Below are 21293 nucleotides of genomic sequence, written 5' to 3'. Positions count from 1 at the left end.
AAAAGGAGACTTTTTTTTTTTTTAGTGCAGTGATTCCAAGAGTTGTTCATCAATGTGCAACCAACTAATGAGTGTTATGCCTCACAGTTCCCTTCTCCTAAGTTTTAGAGTTAGGGTGGTGGGTGGGAAGGTGATGATCACAGTGTAAACTAAAAATCCATACTGGGGATGGAGGCTGAGAGGAGGTTTCAGGGGCAAATGACCAGAACACTTCCTGCTGGAAAGAAGTGTAGAGAGGATTTTGGAAGACGGAGGGTTGACAGAGCCGGTAGCTGTTTCCTGTCCATTCATCTCCTAGGCTGAAGCTCCTGAGGGACTCACATCAGTTATCTTGCTGCTCCAGAAAGGTGGGAGATGGCAGTTTTCCCAAACTCTGGCCTCCCCAGATGTCTGCTCACCCTCATTCTCCTCCAGCTGCCCAAACTGGATTCAGGTAGGTCTCTTTCTCTCTCTCTGGCTTGCATAGTTGAAATATCTCAATAAATGTGAAATAAACAATCCCACTTGGCTCTCCCTGGAGACCTCCACCGGATCCAAACTCAGCTGTCAAAGGAGAAGAGAGCACGGGGCACTACGCTTTGGCGGGAATCTGGTCCGCATCTGTCCGCAGTTCCCATATCCACATCCCGTCTCATCTCACTCGTTTTTCCGCAGCTCCCTTTGATGTCATTGGACCCCCGGAGCCCATCCTGGCCGTTGTGGGTGAGGACGCCGAGCTGCCCTGTCGCCTGTCCCCGAACGCGAGCGCCGAGCACCTGGAGCTGCGCTGGTTCCGAAAGAAGGTTTCGCCGGCGGTGCTGGTGCACAGGGACGGGCGAGAGCAGGAAGCCGAGCAGATGCCCGAGTACCGCGGGCGGGCGACGCTGGTCCAGGACGGCATCGCCGAGGGGCGCGTGGCCTTGAGAATCCGCGGCGTCAGAGTCTCTGACGACGGGGAGTACACGTGCTTTTTCAGGGAGGATGGAAGTTACGAAGAAGCCCTGGTGCATCTGAAGGTGGCTGGTGAGTAGACGGGCTTTGACTTTCTCCGACGACTCCCCTGCTGTATATACTTTCGTATGGATCAGCTACTTTGTAAACCATCAGATTCATTCTCAAAATCTCCTTTAGGTTGATGTCGCCGGGGAGGGACGACTATCTGGGCCGGAGGCGCGGTGGGGACGGGGGTGGGGGAGGTGGTGGGGGGCAGGTAAAAGAATTTACCGAGACAGTTGTAAAGGCAGATTTACTTTTAAAAGTATAAAAACACTTTGCGAGGAGGCAAAGGGCAGGATCAGCAAAAGAGAAACTGATTGCCAGGAAACAAAGGCTTGCTGGAGAATTTGTAGAATAGTTTTTATGCTGTCTGTTGAAGAGAGCTTCGTGCAGTATCTGTAAGGCAAAGGTTGCAGTGAGCTAACTTACAGGTGTTTGGTGATAGTTGGACACAGGAAGGATGACTGTGAGTTATTTGCACAGGAGGGCTGTGTACTGGACCATGAAGAAAGGCAGACTTGTAGCTTATCTGCCTTATCTCTTTGCTTTCCCCTGATTAGGACGCCACAGCTAGAAGGTACTGAAGGTCCTACAGTAGATCAGTGAGAAAGGGTTTTGAGTTGAACACGGAGAGGGCAGTGCAATGTCTTTATTGTAGAACTTTATTTCAATTATCTCCAGCCCTTTTTCAATAACAGGGTAAGCATTTCTTCATGAAATAATTAAATACGTGTAAGAGTTATGTAACAGTCTTTTATACAAGTATACCATAATTTACTTCGAGTCCCTGAATTGTACATTTAAATTGTATTTTTCACCATTACACACCTTATGGCTGTGGTGAGCATACCACACACTTTAAGGCTGGCTTATGGATTAGTTTCTAAAGACTGACATCCTAAGCTTAGAGAGCATGGCCATTTGTCACATTCCTGATTCATACAGAAAAGATTCTCTTCTTGTTCCCTTTTTTGTTTCAAGCCAGAACTCAAAGGGAAACAATAAAGAAAATAATAAGCTTTGAGGAGGAAAGTACGCATTGAGGTCTAACTTTTTCAATTCCTAGTGAATGACATCAAGCAAATCTCTTTCTGATTTTTACTGTAAAACTGAGGATGTTTTTATCTAAGATTATTTTTCAAGAATAAAATAGTCTGGGAGCAGTGGCCAACTCCTATAATCCCAGTTCTTTAGGAAGGAGAGGCAGAAGGATCTCGTGAGCCAAGAAGTTCAAGGTTACAGTGAGCTGATGGTTGCCACTGCATTCCAGCCTGGACAATAGAGTGAAACGCTGTCCAAAAAAAAAAGAAAAAAAAAGGTGGGGTGTGGTGTCTCATACCTGTAATCCCAGCATTTTGGGAGGCCAAGGCAGGTGGATCACTTTTGATCAGGATATTCAAGACCAGCCTGGCCAACTTGGCGAAACCCCATCTCTACGAAAAAAAAAAAAATTAGCTGGGACATACCTGTAATCCCAGCTACTCAAGGAAAATCACTTGAACCTGGGAGGCAGAGGTTGCAGTAAGCTGAGATTGCGCCACTGCACTCCAGCCTGGGTAACAGAATGAGACTCATCTCAAAAAAAAAAAACAAAATAAAATAAAATTAGACAATATATGAGACATGACCTTGCCAATTCTAAAAAGATTATAGATGTATTAGATACTACACTGTGCCTTAAACTGATCTAAAACATATAATATACAAACATTACCTTTCACATATATATCATATATGCATGTATTATCTATATCTATATGCATATTATATATCCATATACATAGATATATATTCAAGTAAACATAAAGTTTGAAAAATACTTGGGTGAAATGTGGGTCCCTGCTTCACAACAGGGTCCCCCAGTTGCAGCATCATGTATAATTTAAATATTGACATTTTGCTTTTAGGGAAGAAGTATCTTAAAGGTTAATTATAAAAACCTAGAGATTTCATGGCATAAAACGTGTTACCTTTTATGAGTGGCAGACACTATTGAGAATCTGCTGAAAGTGGCAGCTCCTTCCATGAAAAGAATATACATTCTTGTATATACACACATTCTTGGAACATGGATTTTAACCAGTGGTTGTGGAAATGTGTTGAAGAGCTCTTTTACGCAACTCAGTTTTTCTGTGCCATGTGGAATTAGAGAAAAAAATAGGCTGAACACACAAGAAAAGCAGCTTTATGTTTATATATAGCAGGCCACAATTATGTGAGGGAAGATGAAGTTGAGACCATTTAAGAAAATTTCTAAATCAACATCATAGATAAAGAAAGCTTAAATTGTCAACTATAATCTCAGGTCAAAGAATCTCCAATCCTCTACTCAAGGATATTCCTCTGTTCATCCCAGTCCTAGTTCTCCTCCTCCCCACCAAAGCCTTCTCATAATGCTCTCAACCATAGAGCTATCAGCCAGCTCTGAGGCTCTCAACCTAGACCACTAACCCACCTCTGAGTTATTGGTCTTAGTGTTCCTGCTGGCTGGACAAGCACCCCCAAGTCTGTCCACCAAACTGCTGCAAACATTTCAAAGGCTTGATCCCAACAAAGCATCCCTCTCTGATAAGGTATATGAAATTCATTTTATTGGTACTTCAATTTCCTTTAAAAAAAAAAAAAAAAAAAACTTTTTTAGAAACCGCATTTCACTCTGTCACCTGGGCTGGAGTGCAGTGGTGCCATCACAGCTCACTGCAGCCTTGAACTCCTGAACTGAAGCAATCCTCCAACCTCAGCATCCCAAGTAGCTAGGAATACAGGCAAGAACCACCATGCCCAAAGAGATGGGGTCTCATTATGTTGCCAAGGCTGTCTTGATCTCCTGGATTCAAGCAATCTTGCCTCAGCCTCCCAAAGTGCTGATATTACAGACAGAAACCACTGTGCCTGGCCCTCAGTTTCCTTGTGTATTGAAATATGGAGATGAGTTCTTCCCAGTACTAGTCCACTTGTGCCTTTCTCTCTCTCTCTCTCTCTCTCAAACTACGTACCTCTATGGTTATAAGGCTCTCAAAAGGGGTCCACTAAAACATTAATTCTCTCTCCATAGCTCTGGGCTCTGACCCTCACATCAGTATGCAAGTTCAAGAAAATGGAGAAATCTGGCTCGAGTGCACCTCAGTGGGATGGTACCCAGAGCCCCAGGTGCAGTGGAGAACTTCCAAGGGAGAGAAGTTTCCATCTACATCAGAGTCCAGGAATCCTGATGAAGAAGGTTTGTTCACTGTGGCTGCTTCAGTGATCATCAGAGACACTTCCGTGAAAAATGTGTCCTGCTACATCCAGAATCTCCTTCTTGGCCAGGAGAAGGAAGTAGAAATATTCATACCAGGTTAGTGGAACCAATGCTGCTGGATTCCTATGTTGACACAGCTTCAGAGCCATACCACCTGGGACACCTGCCCACATGTGACGTCATGGCAGAGTTGTCTACTTTCCCCACCTAAGCTCTTGTCCACTGACTTAAAGGAACCCCATCAACTTTATTAGAAGAGTTAAGATACTGAAGACATAAATCTACCTTGATCTCATATAAATTTCAGATTATTTATCTATTTAATTTTTGAGACAGTGTCTCACTCTGTTGCCCAGACTGAAGGGCAGCAGCAGAATGATCTCAGCTCACTGCAAGTTCCGCTTCCTAGGTTCAAGCGATTCTCCTGCCTCAGCTCCAGAACAGCTGGGATGACAAGTGCACACCACCATGCCCAACTAATTTTTTGTATTTTTAGCAAAGGCAGGGTTTCCCCATGTTCCCCAGGTTGGTCTTGAACTTCTGGCCTCAAGCAATCCACCTGCCTTGGCCTCCCAAAGTGCTGGGATTATAGGTGTGAGTCATTGCACCCAGCGAAATTCCAGATTTTCCATTTTAGGAGATCTAAGTGAGATAGAGAAGCTTTGTCCCTGGAGACCTTCCTGATCCAGAGCCTTCTCGCCTCAAGTAAACAAAAAGACTAAGTTGGCCGGGCGCGGTGGCTTATGCCTGTAATCCCAGCACTTTGGGAGGCCGATATGGGCGGACCACGAGGTCAAGAGATCGAGACCATCCTGGCTAACACGGTGAAACCCCACTTCTACTAAAAATACAAAAAAATTAGCCAGGCATGGTGGTGGGTACCTGTAGTCCCAGCTACTCGGGAGGCTGAGGCAGGAGAATGGCATGAACCTGGGAGGCAGAGCTTGCAGTGAGCTGAGATCGCGCCACTGCACTCCAGCCTGGGTGATAGAATGAGACTCTGTCTCAAAAAAAAAGACTAAGCTATTTTTCTACTTTTGCCATTTCCACCATACCCACTTCTCCCTCCCATCCCGTGCTAGAGTTCTGTCTAGGTTTCCAGGGTCCTCAGGAAAGCAAATCCTCTCATTATTCCCCAGATACTGTCTCTGGTTCAGGCAGGAACTTTCCTTATTCGTTGGTCAATGAGTCCCATTCTGTTACATACAGAGGCACATTTCCCTTTCCTTATTTACCTCCTTCATCCTCTTGGCTCCCATTGTGCACTGATACTTAAGGAGGAATTTCCATAATGACATGAATTTGTCCATTATATTTATTATTTCACAGATCCTGTCCTCAAATTACTCTTCATTTCTCTCTTTCTCTGCTGACTCCTGCTTGAAGTCAATTTTTTTCTGAAAATTTTAGAGTGGCATTGGAGTGACTATTTTTTTGCTATATGAGGGAGGAGAGTGGTCCAGGCCATCACCCGTTCCACCCTTCTTTGGAAACTGGAGAAAAGCCAGACTTGCTCAGTGTTTCTCAACTAATGTTCTTCTTGGGGATTTTGTTTTAGCTTCCTCCCTCCCAAGGCTGACTCCTTGGATAGTGGCTGTGGCTGTCATCCTGATGGTTCTAGGACTTCTCACCATTGGGTCCATATTTTTCACTTGGAGACTATACAACGAAAGATCCAGAGAGAGGAGGAATGAATTCAGCTCTAAAGGTACATCATAGAATCCACAAGGGCTACATGTCAGGAGTGCTTCAGAGGCAGGCTGGATCCAAGTCCTTTAGAATGACTTCCTTTAGGATGACAGGAAGATATCTGAGGCCGGGCATGGTGGCTCACACCTATAATCCCAGTAGTTTTGTAGGCCCAGGCAGGTGGATCACCTGAGGTCAGGAGTTCGAGATCAGCCTGGCCAACATGGCAAAACTCCATCTCGACTAAAAATACAAAAACTAGCCAGGCTTGGTGGTGGGTGCCTGTAATCCCAGCTACTTGGGAGGCTGAGGCAGGAGAATTGCTTGAACCTGGGAGGCAGAGGTTGCAGTAAGCCAAGATCGTGCCATTGCACTCTAGCCTGAGCAACAGAGTAAGACTCCATCTCAAAAAAGAAGAAGATACTTGATTCTAGAATTCTGAAAATTGGAAGGAATCATAAGGCTCCTGAAGTCACAGATGCCAATATGAAGAAGCACAGAGGTTTGGGGAATAGGCAGAGTCTAATCAAGATATCAGGCCTGATGTTTACTCACTACCCATCCTCAGACCCTACTCCCACTTTTAACTCAATTACCCAGTACCAATCTTATTATTAAAGATCTGAGGCCGGGTGCAGTGGCTCATGCCTGTAATCTTAGCACTTCTGGAGGCTGAGTGGGTGGATCACATGAGGTCAGGAGTTCAAGACCAGACTGGACAACATGGTGAAACCCCGTCTCTACTAAAAATACAACATTTACCCAGGATGGTGGCACACACCTGTAATCCCATCTGCTCAGGAGGCTGAGGCGGCAGAATTGCTTGACCCTGGGAGGTGGAGGTTACAGTGAGCTGAGATTGCACCACTGCACTCCAGACTGGGTGACAGAAAGAGATTCTATCTAAAAAGAAAAAAAAAAATTCTGATCCCAAGCCAGTTCCAATATGTAGGAACTTCCGGCATCTTTCTTCAAAAACAAAGCAAAACAAAATCCTTGTTCTTGATTTATTGGCAATGCTTCAATATTCAAGTAGTCATGAATTAAACAGTTCCTCCTTTGTGTGTTTCCCACACGAGTTTTGTCCCCTCCTTTACATCCACTATACATTGAGGTATTTTTGTTTGTTTTCCAGAGAGACTCCTGGAAGAACTCAGTAAGTTCTGTCTTCTTGTTATTTCACCCACAGAGTTTTCTCTCTCTATTATATAACCTGTCAATGACTATCTTTCTCTTTTGTTGCAGAATGGAAAAAGGCTACATTGCATGCAGGTCAGTGGCTCTGAACTTCTCTAGGGCTCTGAGGCTCTATCCCCTAGGAATTCAAAGTGCTATGATACTTGGAAATGAAAACACTAACACACTTAAGTGATGAGGACAGGAAGGGAACCAGTGATGACAAATGGCCTCAACAGTTTCTGTGAGGCACACAGAGAACCCTCGGAAGATGGCCAGGAGACAAGCCCCTTCCAGTAGAGTCCCATTAGTCCCTAGGCACAGTCAGCTCTTACATCACCCTCTGGCTGCTGGTAAGGGGGGATTCTGTGGTAAATGGAGGCCCATGAGCAGGCCAAACATCTCCCCACCTCCAGGAGACCTGTCAACTCCTACAACAGTGCTCTGTTTCTTAGGAGAAGGAAAGACAGTCCTGCAACCTGTAATATTCACTGATGTCAGATCTGCTGTTTCTCTCCAGTTGATGTGACTCTGGACCCAGACACAGCTCATCCCCACCTCTTTCTTTATGAGGATTCAAAATCTGTTCGACTGGAAGATTCACGTCAGAAACTGCCTGAGAAACCAGAGAGATTTGACTCCTGGCCCTGTGTGTTGGGCCGTGAGACCTTCACCTCAGGAAGGCATTACTGGGAGGTGGAGGTGGGAGACAGGACTGACTGGGCAATCGGCGTGTGTAAGGAGAATGTGATGAAGAAAGGATTCGACCCCATGACTCCTGAGAATGGGTTCTGGGCTGTAGAGTTGTATGGAAATGGGTACTGGGCCCTCACTCCTCTCCGGACCCCTCTCCCATTGGCAGGGCCCCCACGCCAGGTTGGGATTTTCCTAGACTATGAATCAGGAGACATCTCCTTCTACAACATGAATGATGGATCTCATATCTATACTTTCTCCAACATCTCTTTCTCTGGCCCCCTCCGGCCCTTCTTTTGCCTATGGTCCTGTGGTAAAAAGCCCCTGACCATCTGCCCAATTGCTGATGGGCCTGAGGGGGTCACAGTCATTGCTAATGCCCAGGACTTTTCTAAGGAGATCCCATTGTCCCCCATAGGGGAGGACTGTGCCTCTGCAGATGCAGACACACTCCATTCTAAGCTAATCCCTACCCAACCCAGCCAAGGGGCACCTTAAGGAATATTCCAGCTCATCTGTTTTCCTTTCCTCTAACCCCTCTCCTCCATAGCCTTCTGAAGCTTCACCAGCCAGCTTCACCCAGCCTGTTTCTTCCTGTTGGGTGGTGATTAATTAATCCTGTGAAGGTTGCATTACTGCTGCTAGAAAAGGTGGGGACTGCACCTTCCGTATCTGTTTCTGTACCAATATTTGGGGGATGGAGGGGTGACTCAAACTGCTTCTTGTGTTCGCCTAATCCCTTAAGACTAGAACCTATAGGAAACTACTTGGAGCAAACTCAAAGGACAGATTAGGGATCGAGATCGGGTCAGGTTAGCATGGGGTTGTGGTTGAAATGTCTTGGTATCCAGGATAAGGGTATGTGGAAAAACAGGCTTTAGGCAAGTGGAAAATTCAAAATGTGCTGCGAAAGGACAATCTCAGGCTGAAATCCCATAAAGGAACTTGGAGGGAACATTATGATGGAGGGAAGTGAGGTGAACCCAGGCACATGATGAACACCTGGCTCACCCATAGAGTTTTCACAGCCTGTATCTCAAATTTTCTAAGCCATGTCCTATAGGATAGAGGAGACTGGCCCCACTTCTATGGGTGCTGAGCTCTGGAAAAGGGGGAGCAGAGAAGAACTGAGATGAGCAGGGATGAAGGGTCAGGCAGAAAGTGTGATAGAGGAGAGAATTTTTGACAAAACTCGAAAGTTGTTTGCACCGCTGTCCTTTGTGCCCTATTCCTTTCTCTGCGCCCTCCTGTTTCTCCCTTGCCTGGAGGTCATTCCACCCTCAGTTTGTTGACTCCACAAGTTTCCAGTTGTCCTCTTCTTTTTGTTATAGCCTCTCTCCATTTCAAAGACATTCCTAGAAATCATCCTTCAGTGATATCATTACTTGATCAGCCACCATCTCAACCTTATGTCACCTCAGCCCTCATCTCAATGCCCAAACCCCTTACGCACACCTTCGGTTAGCTTTAACTGCCTGCATTTCCACACTGTGCACCTTTCACTGTTTCCCTACCCAGCTTTCCTACATGCTGCCTCTCCTCGGGGTCCCCTGAATGCTGCATTATTGTGTTCAGTACAGCTGGACTGACTGCACCTGTGTATTTGCCCCTGAGCACTTTCCTGTATACATGTGGCTTGTCTTGTCAATGAACTCCAGGCTTACACCTTCCATTTCCATCGTATTCTCCATTTTCCAGGATAGATGTTGCTCATTGTCTTTACCTAATAAATAAATTTGTCTGATTGCTGAGAGCAGCCTCTTAACCTTTCTTTATGTGAACTGAAACAAAATAAAACATAGGGAAAGAAACTTGCATGGGAATGCAGCTGCCCAAAGCTTTGTCATTGTATGTGGTGTAAGATTCATCTCTAGGCCTGATGGCAGTGGGTTCACCAGGGCAGGAGCACATAGGGGCTGATGCCTCATGAGGGAACAACTACTTACCAACGGTCTTCAAGCAGGAATACAGAATCTCAACTCAGGAACAATTTTGTGTTAGTCCATTCTCATATTTCTGTAAAGAAATACCTGAGACTAGGTAATTTATAAAGATAAGAAGTTTAGGCCGGGCACGGTAGCTCACGCCTGTAATCCCAGAACTTTGGGAGGCCGAGATGGGTGGATAACGAGGTCAGGAGTTTGAGACCAGCCTGACAAACCTGGTGAAACCCCGCCTCTACTAAAAATACAAAAATTAGCCGGGTGTGGTGGCAGGCACCCGTAATCCCAGCTACTCAGAAGGCTGAGGCAGGAGAATCACTTGAACCCGGGAGGCAGAGGTTGCAATGAGCTGAGATCATACCATTGCACTCCAGCCTGGGTGACATAGCAAGACTCTGTCTCAGAAAAAGAAAAAAAAAGATAAGAAGTTTAATTGGTTCATAGTTCTGTAGGCATGACAGCTTCTGTTCAGCTTCTGGGGTGGCCTCAGGAAATTTACAATCATGGCAGAAGGCGAAGGGGAAGCAGGCAAGTCTTAATGGCCGTGGCAGAAGGAAGACAGCAGCAGGGATAGGGGAGGAGGCGGGGGGGTGCAGGGGATGTGTTACACACTTTTTAACAATCAGATCTCATAATTAGTCACTCATTCACTATCACAAAAATAGCACTGGCCAGGCACAGTGGCTCACGCCTGTAATTCCAGCACTTTAGGAGGCCGAGGTGGGCAGATCACCTGAGGTCAGGAGTTCAAGACCAGCCTGGCTAACATGGTGAAACCCTGTCTCTACTAAAAATACCAAAAAAATTAGGCAGGCTTGGTGGCACATGTCTGTAGTCCCAGCTACTCGGGAGACTGAGGCAGGAGAATCGGTTAACCTGGGAGGCAGAGATTGCAGTGAGCCGAGATCATGCCACTCACTTTACTCCAGCCTGGGCGACAGAGAGAGACTCCATCTCCAAAAAGAAAAAAAGAAAAAAAGAAAAAGAAAAAAATATAGCACTGAGGGGATGGTGCTAAACCACTCACGAGAAACTGCCCCAATTATCTAATTACCTCCCAACGGGCCACACCTCCAACATTAGGGATTACAGTTGAACATGGGATTTGGGTGGGGACACAGATCCAAACTATATCAAATAATTTCCAAAGATCACCCACCCCATTTTTCTTCCTTTAATTACAAGGCCTTACCATTAAAGATTTCCCAAACATTTCCTCCTCTTGGAAAAGTACTGTTAATTTAAAGAGCTGGCTTCACTTACCTATACCATCAATCAGGTTACCTTTACAGTAGTAGAAATGGAGTCACCACCCAAACAGGGGCAGAGGGTAGGTAGCCACTGGCATTGTGGCCCTTTGGATGGCTGAACACCTGGAGGCTCCTGGAGGGCGGTGTGTGCACAGAGAAGGATTGGGAGCTGCATGCCCCTTCCCACACACCTTGCCCTATACATATTTTCCATCTAGCTGTTCATCTGTATACTTTGTAATATCCTTTATAATAAATCAGTAAACATGTATTTGCAGGATAGGTTGGATAAAATCAAGAGTAAACTCTACTGAAGGAAGGAGGAGGCTTAGTAGCATCAGTCCCTGGATTTAAAAGGGATGTTTGAATGAAACTGGGATTCCAAGAAGATGAAAGACAAGACTAAAAAAGGAACTAAAAGAAATTGCTCGATCTATTTATAATACATTATGATGCATCATGAAACTAAATACCACTCTAATACTTTCAGGATATATTATAATCCTCCCTGCACTTACTTGCTTAAATCCAACACCTATATCTGCAATATTAAAATCCTCCAAAGCATTCTATTTGTTTTAGGGGCAAGTAGGCAGTGGAGAAGCTGTGAGCCTGCATTGCATTCTAGTGTGGGCCACAGAGAAGAGGACTCTCAAGTTGAAGAATGGATGGTATCAGCCAGAAAGAGGAAAATGGGCTTGTTTCTAGAGCTGAGGGGAGAGAAAAGGGGGTCAAATGGGAATTCACTTGGGGTTATGCATTACATTCAAGTGTGTATTTAGATACAAGCCTTTACCTCAACACCTTCCTTACCCCCATTCTGAATAGATTTCACGCCAAAGTAAAAACAAAACCAATTCATAATCATTCTATTAAAAATAGTAAATATTTAAGAACCACAGGCAGTAGTTTACTGATTTAATGTGTAATGTATATCCTAAAATGTATCTCTAAACCTCACCCAGAATAGATGGACTGCCACAGAAATCCCCCTCTGAGAGTAGGGAAAAAGAACAGTCACAGATTATAATCAGCTCTATGACTCCTCTTTCCTTTTTCCTCATGACCTTCCAGGAAAATGGTCACTGGGCACAGTACTGAGCTTGTGGTAGATTCTTAGGAGATACCATGTCCTCCTTCCTTTTTCCCTCCAGCTCCAGCCAGACACACCCCTTAGAAAGAATTTATGTGGGCCAGGCGCAGTGGCTCACAACTGTAATCCCAGCACATAGGGGAGGCCAAGGCGGGCGGATCGCTTGAGGCCAGGAGTTCTGAGGCCAGCCTGGTCAACATGGCAAAACCCTGTCTATACTAAAAATATAAAAATTAGCCAGGCATGGTTACACACGCCTATAGTCCCATCTATTCGGGAGGCTGAGGTTGGGGGATGGCTTGAGCCTGGGAGGCAGAGGTCACAGTGAGCCAACATCATTCCACTGCACTCCAGCCTGGGGGACAGAGCCAGACACTGCCTCAAAAATAAATAAATAAATAAATAAATAAATAAATAAATAAATAAATAAATAAAATAATTTATGTGCTAGAGCTAAGAACCTGCCTTTGGCTCCCTGTCCTGGTGGCACCAGCTATAAGAATTGTGCCCCAGAGATAAGGAAATTATCAGTCTCAGTATGTCTGGCCTTATTTCCAAATCTTCTAAAAGACAAGAAACGTTGCATCGCCAATGCTTTACCAAAGCCTGTGTTAGTCACCCAGGCAAAGTAGGTGACACTGTGATTTCAAATGCACTGAAACTAACTGAAGTATTTGCTAATGTCTGATTTTTTTTAAATCTAGAAACAAACACCTTTCCACCCTACAACTAAAAATCATACTAAAAATGCACATACCCCTAAAATGATAACAGCTGACTTTATTTCACACTGCCAAATGCCAGCTCTGGTAGTCACATGTTTCTGGGAGCCTGCCTCTATTTAACAGAGACTATGAGGTAACTAAACCCAGACATTCAGATTGTGAGAAAAATAACTGAACTACTTCCCTATTCCCTAATCAATAGCAGCTCTTCCATGCCATTCCTCCACACATCTTGAGTCATGTCTCTTCTGCCTACAGACAGCACTCATATTTCCTCAAATACCCCTCTTGCAATAGTCTTTGACAGTCTACTCCCAACTACATATACATTTACTCTTGCTCTCATTGTATTATTTTAAAATGGAAATAACTTATTTTCCTGAAAATATATGAAAATGTATTTTACAAAGTAAAAACGGTCCGAAATCTCATCACTCAAATACGACCAATGCCAATATTTGGGTTTATCCTTTCATTTAAAACATATATATACACACACACACATACACACACATATATAAAATATATACACACATATATTACATATTATATATAATATATATTATATATTATAATCTAATATATATTTTATATATATTATATATATATATGTGGTGCCAAGAGCTTCCAAGGAAAGGTCAGATGAGCAACAATCATCCATCATAGAAGACTGGCTGACCATGGAGGAGAACGCTGCATAGGGATTCCCTGCATACTTTAAAGCATTGCTACTCATGCTGATTCTGGACTGGCTTGTTAGAACCAAAAACCTTAGGTCCCACTGAGACCTCCTGAATCAGAAACTACATTTAACAACATGGTGATTCATGTGCACTTTACTGTTTAAGAACAAGCTGCATGTGTGCTTCAAAATATTATGCATCTACTCGGGATTGAAGATCTTAGTTGAAGTAATAAGAGTCTTTCTAGAGGAATATCTCGCTGGGTGCGGTGGCTCATGCCTGTAATCCCAGCACTTTGGGAATTTGAGACAGTGGATCACCTGAGTTCAGGAGTTTGAGACCAGCCTGGCCAACATGGCGAAATCCCGTCTCTACTAAAATTACAAAAATTTACCCAGCGTGGTGGCCCACACATGTGGTGCCAGCTATTCGGGAGGCTAAGGCAGGAGAATCGCTTGAACCTAGGAGGCAGCAGTAGCAGTGAGCCAAGATTGCACCATTGCACTCCAGCTTGGGTGACACAGCGAGACTCTGTCTCAAGAAAAAAAAAAGAAAGAAAGAAAGAGAAATATCTCCAAATTTTGATAACTGTGCAAAATGCATTTATGTAGCGACTGAATATGCATACTCATAGTATTAGCAGTAACAAAGTACTTATTATGCATCAGGTCCTGTATTTTGCATGCTGTAATTCCTGCCATTTTTCAGACCCCTAGGAGGTAGGTAGGCATCAGTGCAGTTTCCATTTTACAAATAAAGAGTCTGAGGAGCAGAGAGATAAAATGGCTTCTATTACCTGCTGGAGAGTAAGCAGAGATGAGATTTGACTCCAGGCCGTCTGACTCCAGGGTCCATGCTGTTGGTTAGGTACAAAGTACACTGTCCAGAAAATGACTTTCAAACAATCTTATAAGCTGAGCAAATCTTGTGTTAGTTTACAAAGCAGTATACAACTTAGAACCAGTAGGAGGTAAGAAAGTTAACATAACATCAAGCCACTGCCACAGAAAGACCTTGTGCTGGACTATACAAGAATTTGGCCTCATGTTCTTCTAAGAGAGAGAGGTAAAGGCAGCCACCAGTTCCATTCAAACAGCAAAACAGCAGTGGAAGATAATCAAGTGTCAGGACAGTGGCTTTGGATTGTAATAACCACAGTGAGACACTGTTACATTGTTGTAGTTGTTGAATTGCAGTTCTGACGAGTTTATTTTTGTTTAAAGCCTTTTAATCCTTTCAAGAGCCGCTGAAGACTGAATTTTTCTCTAGGTCTGCAGCATTAACTCTCCCCTATCGGCTCACTACTCCTGAATTGATGACTCTGGCCCCAACGTGGTTTCCAGATGGCCTTACTTATTCTACTGCCTCTTGAACATCTTCTCTGTGATAAATAATAGGTACCTCAAATTTAAGGGAACCAAAGTACAACTCTAGATTCCCTCTGACTAATTTACACCTTACTTAATCTTTTCCACTCCATTAATGACTCTAATTGTCATCCATTTCCTCGATCCAAAAATATAGGCATAAGCACTAATTCCTCTTTTTATTTCATTTTCCACCTCCAAACGCCTAGTAAGTCCTGTCAGCTCTGCCTTCAAAACATATCCCGGACATGAGCACTTCTTTCCTTCTTTACCACTAGCTCCCTAAGCCATCATCACTTCTTACCTGGATTTTTTATGTAGCACCTGCTTCAACCCTTGCCTCTATGGTCAGTTACCCACAAAGACCAGAGTATTGTTTGGTTTGGTTTGGTTTGGTTTGGTTTTGAAATAGAGACTCACAGCCAGGTGTGGTGGCTCACACCTGAAATCCCAGCACTCTGGGAGGCCAAGGCAGGCAGATCATGAAGTCAAGAGATTGAGACCATCTTTCCCAGTATGGTGAAACCCCATCTCTACAAAAAATACAAAAATTAGCTGGGTGTGGTGGCGTGCACCTGTAGTCCCAGCTACTCTGAAGGCTGAGGCAGGAGAATTGCTTGAACCAGGGAGGCAGAGGTTGGAGTGAGCCTAGATCGTGCCACTGCACTCCAGCCTGATGACAGAGCAAGACTCCATCTCAAAAAAAAAAAAAAAAAAAAAAAAAGGAAAAGAAAAGAAAAGGAAATAGAGTCTCACTCTGTCGCCCAGACTGGCTATTTTTTGTTTCTTTGTTTGTTTTAGAGACAGGATCTCCTTGTGTTGCCCAGGATGGTCTTGAACTCCTGAGCTCAAGCCATCTGCCCTCCTGGGCCTTCCAAAGTGCTGGGATTACAGGCATGAGCCACTGTGCCACGCCCAGAGTATTGTTTTCAAAGACAAATCAGATTGTTATTAAAATTCTCCAATGGCTTCCCAATGCAGCCTCAGGATTAAATTCAGGCCCTACTAACACCATCTGGTCCTTGGCTCTATCTGCAGTTTCATCTCTTTCATTTCCTTATTCCTCTTCTCCAGACACAGAAGCCTTTTGTTGCTCCTTCATTCTCTCCCCATGTTCTTTGCCCTTGCTGTGCCCTCTGTGTGTCCTCTGGATATGTGTGATATGTGTTTGTCTTGCCCCCCATTTCATTCAGGTTTCTGTTCAAATGATGTCTCTAACCACCCTCTGTAAAATAGCACCCGCCTCCCACTTTTCTACTTTCTGACCTGTCACCCTGCACTACTTTTCTTTTGGGAAAACTCCTGCACAATTACTAATTTTCTTAAAAGTACTTATTAATACTTGAAACTATATGCATTTTTTTAATAGTCTTTCTTCATCACAGAGGCAAGAATCCACAAAAGCAGGGATTTTGTTTTGTTTGTAAATAAAGTACCTGGCACATATTAGTTGCTCAATAAATATCAGCCGACAGATTAAGTCATGATTATGCTCAAAGTTCAAGGAAGTTTGAAACTGACCTGGAGGTCAGGGATAGTATGGTTAAACTACATGAAAGAGATGGCTGCTGGATGTTTTCTTTTTTTTTTTTTTTTTGAGACGGAGTCTTGCTCTGCCGCCCAGGCTGGGGTGCAGTGGCCGGATCTCAGCTCACTGCAAGCTCCGCCTCCCAGGTTTACGCCATTCTCCTGCCTCAGCCTCCCGAGTAGCTGGGACTACAGGCGCCCACCACCTCACCCGGCTACTTTTTTGTATTTTTTAGTAGAGACGGGGTTTCACCGTGTTAGCCAGGATGGTCTCGATCTCCTGACCTCGTGATCCGCCCGTCTCGGCCTCCCGTGGGGACAGACCAAACCCTGCCTACCAAGTAGGCTTTTATTGACTCAGCCTCTTTGGGATTTAGCAAATAATGTATTTTAATGTTGGACATACTTAAACTAAAAAGTCATTCATGGTTTATCTGAAATTCTAATTTAACTATGTATCTTGTATTTCATTTAGTAATCTTATTTGAGAGCCCTGAGCCCTTATACCCTTTGGCTGAGTAAACCCCATGCTTCACCAGAAAACAGCTTACCTCAAGAAATTTGTATGAATACTCACTCTCTATCCTCTTCTTATCTTTCACCTAATTTTCAATTTTGTGTCTTACAATTTAGTTTTTCAATTCTAAATTTTGTTTCTTCTCAATATTCTTTAAGATTACTATAGTAGATGGTTGTACAAATACACCTGGGCCCCACCCTTGTAGTACCCTCTGCCTACACTGCCTTTGGTTTGGGCCCTGTGACTTGCTTTGGGTAATGTGAGGCAAGCAGAAGTTCGATAAGAAGGTGCACACTGGGGCATGACCTCTGGGAACTGCTTTCCCATCACGTCTAGCCTCCTTGGGAATGAAAGACTTTATGAAAAGAGAGGCTTGGCATCTTGACTGAATGGCAGGCATAAATGAGCCTAGGCAAAGCCAGCCAGAGATGGGGGGGGTGGGGGTGGGGGTGGGGGATGGGGGGTGGGGGTGGGGGTGGGGGATGGGGGGTGGGGGGTGGGGGGAGGTTTCGTTCTTGTTGTCAAGGCTGAGGTGCAAGGGCAGTCTTGGCTCACTGCAACCTCTGCCTTCCAGGTTGAAGCGATTCTCCTGCCTCAGCCTCCCAAGTAGCTGGGATTACAGGTATGTGTCACCTCGCCTGGCTATTTTTGTATTTTTAGTAGAGACGGGGTTGAAACCCCCACTTGCTGGCCAGGTTAGTCTTGAACTCCTGACCTCAGGTGATCCGCCCGCCTTGGCCTCCCAAAGTGCTGGGATTACAGGCGTGAAGCCACCACGTCCGGCCTTAGTTTTGCTTTCCATATTTTTAACCATTTATTTATTTGAGACGGAATTTTGCTCTTGTTGCCCAGGCTGGAGTGCAATGGCACGATCTCGGCTCACTGCAATCTCTGCCTCCTGGGTTCGAGCGATTCTCCTACCTCAGCCTCCCAAGTAGCTGGGATTACAAGCATGTGCCACCATGCCTGGCTAATTTTTTGTTGTTGTTGTTCCTGTATTTTTAGTTGAGATGGGTTTTCACCATGCTGGCTACGCTTGTCTGGAAGTCCTGACTTCACGTGATCCACCCGCCTCGGCCTCCCAAAATGGTGGGATTACAGGTGTGAGCCACTGTGCCCGGACATTTTCAACCTTTTATAAAACTATCTAGCCAGGGCAACATAATAACAAAAAAATAAAAAACAGCCAGGCCAGCTGACGTGTGCCTGTAGTTCTAGCTACTGTAATCCTTGCTCCTGTACTCCTCCTTGGGGAGTTCGAGGCTACAGTGAGCCAGCATCATGCCGCTGCTCTCTAGCGTGGGCAACAGAGCCAGATCCCATCTCAAAAAATACATATATTGTTTCTAAATTGGACTTTTCCTCTCCCACTTCTCTTTCTTTAGAGGGCAATTCTAATTTTCATTGAGGAACTAAGCTGGGATTTGTCATGAGGCCTACAGACTGCAGTTAAAATAACTACTTTATTAGAGGCCTCAGCTTCTCTATTTTATTATTTTTAAAAATTTTTTATTCTTTTTGTAAAAAATGGAATGCTTTGGTCAGGCACGGTGGGTCACACCTGTCATCCCAGCCCTTTGGGAGACTTGAGGCGAATGGATCGCCTGAGGTCAGGAGTTCAAGACCAGCCTGGCCAACAAGGTGAAACCCCGTCTCTACTAAAAATACAAAAATTAGCCAGGTATGGCGGCGGGCGCCTTTAATCTCAGCTCCTCGGGAGGCTGAGGCAGGAGAGTTGCTTGAACCCAGGAGGCGGAGGTTGCAGTGAGCCAAGATCGCGCCACTGCACTCCAGCCTGGGCGACAAGAGCGAGACTTTGTCTCAAAAAAAAAAAAAAAAAAAAAGAATGCTTCACAAATTTGCCTGTCATCCTTGTGCAAAGGCCGTGCTAATCTTCTCTGCATTGTTCCAGTTTTAGTGTAAGTGCTTGCCGAAGGGAGCACAGCTCTGTCCATTTTATTTCATGTTTCTTGGGCTCACTGCCCCATTATGGTGTAAGCCCTTCGATGGTGGAGCTTCTTCTGTCTGTTTACTGTTGGATCACCAGCACCTAGAACTCTGCCTGGCACATAGTGGGTACCCAATAAATATTTCCGGTATGTTGGATGAATGAATTGCCTCTCTCCTTTCTTGTCTCCAAAGTTGGTATCCACCAGTATACCACCCTGTGAAAACAGCAGAGGTGACTGCATTTTAGAGGCCTTGCAGAGGACTTATTAAACACTTACTGTGGGATTCTATCCCCATAACTTCTTAATTTGCTTATTTATATTTTTAAAATCAACAAATAAAGATATATATATTTATGATGTACGAAATGATGTTTTGTTCTATGTGTACATTGTGGGAAGGCTAAATCAAGCTAATTAACATATCCATTACATCACATACTTATCTTTTTCTTTTTGTGGCGAGAACATTTAAAATCCACTCTCTTAGCAATTTTCAAGTATTCAATAACGTTGTTATTAACTGTAGTCACCATGTTGGACATAGCACAACTTCTGAATTGGTAGGCCTGGGAAGAACAGAATTTGCCTCTAATTGATTCCCTGGAGATGGGAATTTAATGCTTAATTTAAGGGATTAAGCATTGTATTCGATCAATTGAACTCACGATGAAACTATTATAGATGTCTAAGAAAGCTGTTTCTAATGTCCACAGAAGCAAAATGACTTATCTAAGATTCTCCAGGTAGTTAGTGACCAGTTCTAGTGCTGTCTGAAATTCGTATTCAGGTCCCCTGACTTCCAGTCAGTGATATTCCGACCCATGGCATCCTGACTGCTAACCCTTGCTAAGAACATTTGAAGTAGGTCACCTCTGACCTTTGTTTATGTTTAGAAAAGTTGTGCTAGAGGCCTTCTATTAAGTACGCGCTGCACCGGGTTTAGTAAAATACATAAGCTACTCCCCATTTTTGTTGCTGTTGTTTTTGCTTCGGCGTTTTAAAGTTTTTATTACAGTATAACATCCACACCGAAAAGTACACAAATCCTCCATAAACTCCGACCGAGAGGCAAGACAAGCCAGCCTACCCACGCTCCCCGCCCCCTCCACCCGCCCCGCCCCCTCCACCCGCCCCGCCAACAGTAACCACGTGCTGGGAGATTTGCAGCAGAACGCAAAGAGGAGGGACCAGCGAACACCTTGTTCCAGCAAAAAACTGGAGTAAGCCTAAAACTTCCTGGGAGTTCAGTGTAAATTTAAGCCAGGTAGTCTAGCAATGTCGAGTTCAACAGGATTGCCATTATTTTAACTAGAATTCAGTTGAGAGTAGGGCGCGATCGGGCGATCGCCGTCTTCCGCTGTAGTCACTCGGCCCTGAGCTTGCTCACGCCCGCCCCTCGCTCCGCCCCGCCCCGCTGCTCCCCGCCCCGCCCGCCGCCGCCCTCCCCGCGCAGCCTGCGAGCGACTCGGCGTTCCCTCGGGAGGCGCCTCTCTGTGGCCCAGACAACCAGTCCTATGCAGTGCTTCAACTCCGGATCGCCGTCCGAGGCAGTTCGTGGAGTGGCGGCTTACCTTTTAACCCAGTAATGCCCATATCTTGAGAAAAAGAGAAACAAGGGGGTGGGCAGGGGTGGGGACTGAGGGGGCAGGTGGAGGGGGAACGAATAGGGTTTAGATAGAGACAGAAATGAGTGCTGAACAAACAGTACGATACGGCAGTCAGGATGGCCGAGCGGTCTAAGGCGCTGCGTTCAGGTCGCAGTCTCCCCTGGAGGCGTGGGTTCGAATCCCACTCCTGACAGGTGCTAGTTTTAGTTTTTCGAGTATAAGTGTACGGTAAGTTTTCCTACCTGCTCTTTTAAAAAATAAATTTTCCGAGTTCCGGAATAAAAGCGTTCTGTTTTTATTAGCCACTGCAAGGACAGCAAAAAGTACTCTGTACTCAGAAAATAATTTCAGAACCTACTGGTGTTTTGAAATCTCACGTCCTTTCCCTGTTTCTCCTCTGTCTCTAGTTGTCTTTCCCTCTCCCTCCTTCACATGCAGAGTTGAATGAATGTTACTCTTCAGTTCATGGCTCATTATCATTACTGTAGGGCTCTTCTTTATTTAGTTATAGATTTCTTTTTAATTCCCTTTCCTCAGTCTCATTCCCCACCTCATCCTGACTCCCCATAAGAAATCACTGCAAGAGTTCCGGTCCGGCAGAGAGCGCGGAGAGACGCTGAGCGCGGCCCCGCTCCTCCTGGGCCTCCCAGGCCCTCCGGCCCCGGGTCGGCGGGTGAGCTAGGGGACCCCGAGACAGGCCGCGCCCTCTGCCCTGCAGATACGGGAGGCCGCTGCTGTGACTGGGCCCAGGCCTTGAAGCGGCGTTGAACCTCTCTTCTCCACCCTACCTCGGTGACTGATGGCGGCGTTGGCCTCTCCCAGCCCGTACCCCGCCGGCCGTCGGGTCTC

At 45.1% G+C, this 21293-nt stretch overlaps 1 protein-coding gene and 2 non-coding genes across 3 annotated transcripts; 2 read left to right on the top strand and 1 right to left on the bottom strand.

Moving 5' to 3' along the window:
- The first annotated feature begins 320 nt into the window (after positions 1–320).
- LOC105482602 (butyrophilin subfamily 1 member A1) lies at positions 321–9559 on the top strand. Its single transcript, XM_011742801.2, has 7 exons — positions 321–433; positions 655–1002; positions 4031–4312; positions 5775–5924; positions 7041–7061; positions 7151–7177; positions 7602–9559. Exons 1-7 carry the CDS (start codon positions 355–357, stop codon positions 8273–8275), a joined length of 1581 nt encoding a protein of 526 aa, XP_011741103.2. The 5' UTR covers positions 321–354; the 3' UTR covers positions 8276–9559.
- A 9161-nt stretch (positions 9560–18720) lies between these two features.
- On the bottom strand, positions 18721–18828 carry LOC112426801 (U6 spliceosomal RNA). The gene has a single exon (XR_003018210.1). It is a non-coding gene; the product is annotated as a U6 spliceosomal RNA (small nuclear RNA).
- A 1726-nt stretch (positions 18829–20554) lies between these two features.
- Positions 20555–20637, top strand: TRNAL-CAG (transfer RNA leucine (anticodon CAG)). Its single transcript has one exon. It is a non-coding gene; the product is annotated as a tRNA-Leu (tRNA).
- The last annotated feature ends 656 nt before the right edge of the window (positions 20638–21293 follow it).

Source organism: Macaca nemestrina, chromosome 5 (assembly GCF_043159975.1).
Source record: "Macaca nemestrina isolate mMacNem1 chromosome 5, mMacNem.hap1, whole genome shotgun sequence".
NCBI classification, from domain to species: domain Eukaryota; kingdom Metazoa; phylum Chordata; class Mammalia; order Primates; family Cercopithecidae; genus Macaca; species Macaca nemestrina.
The sequence above is the reverse complement of the archived record's forward strand: the minus strand, read 5'-3'. Positions and strand labels throughout refer to the sequence as shown.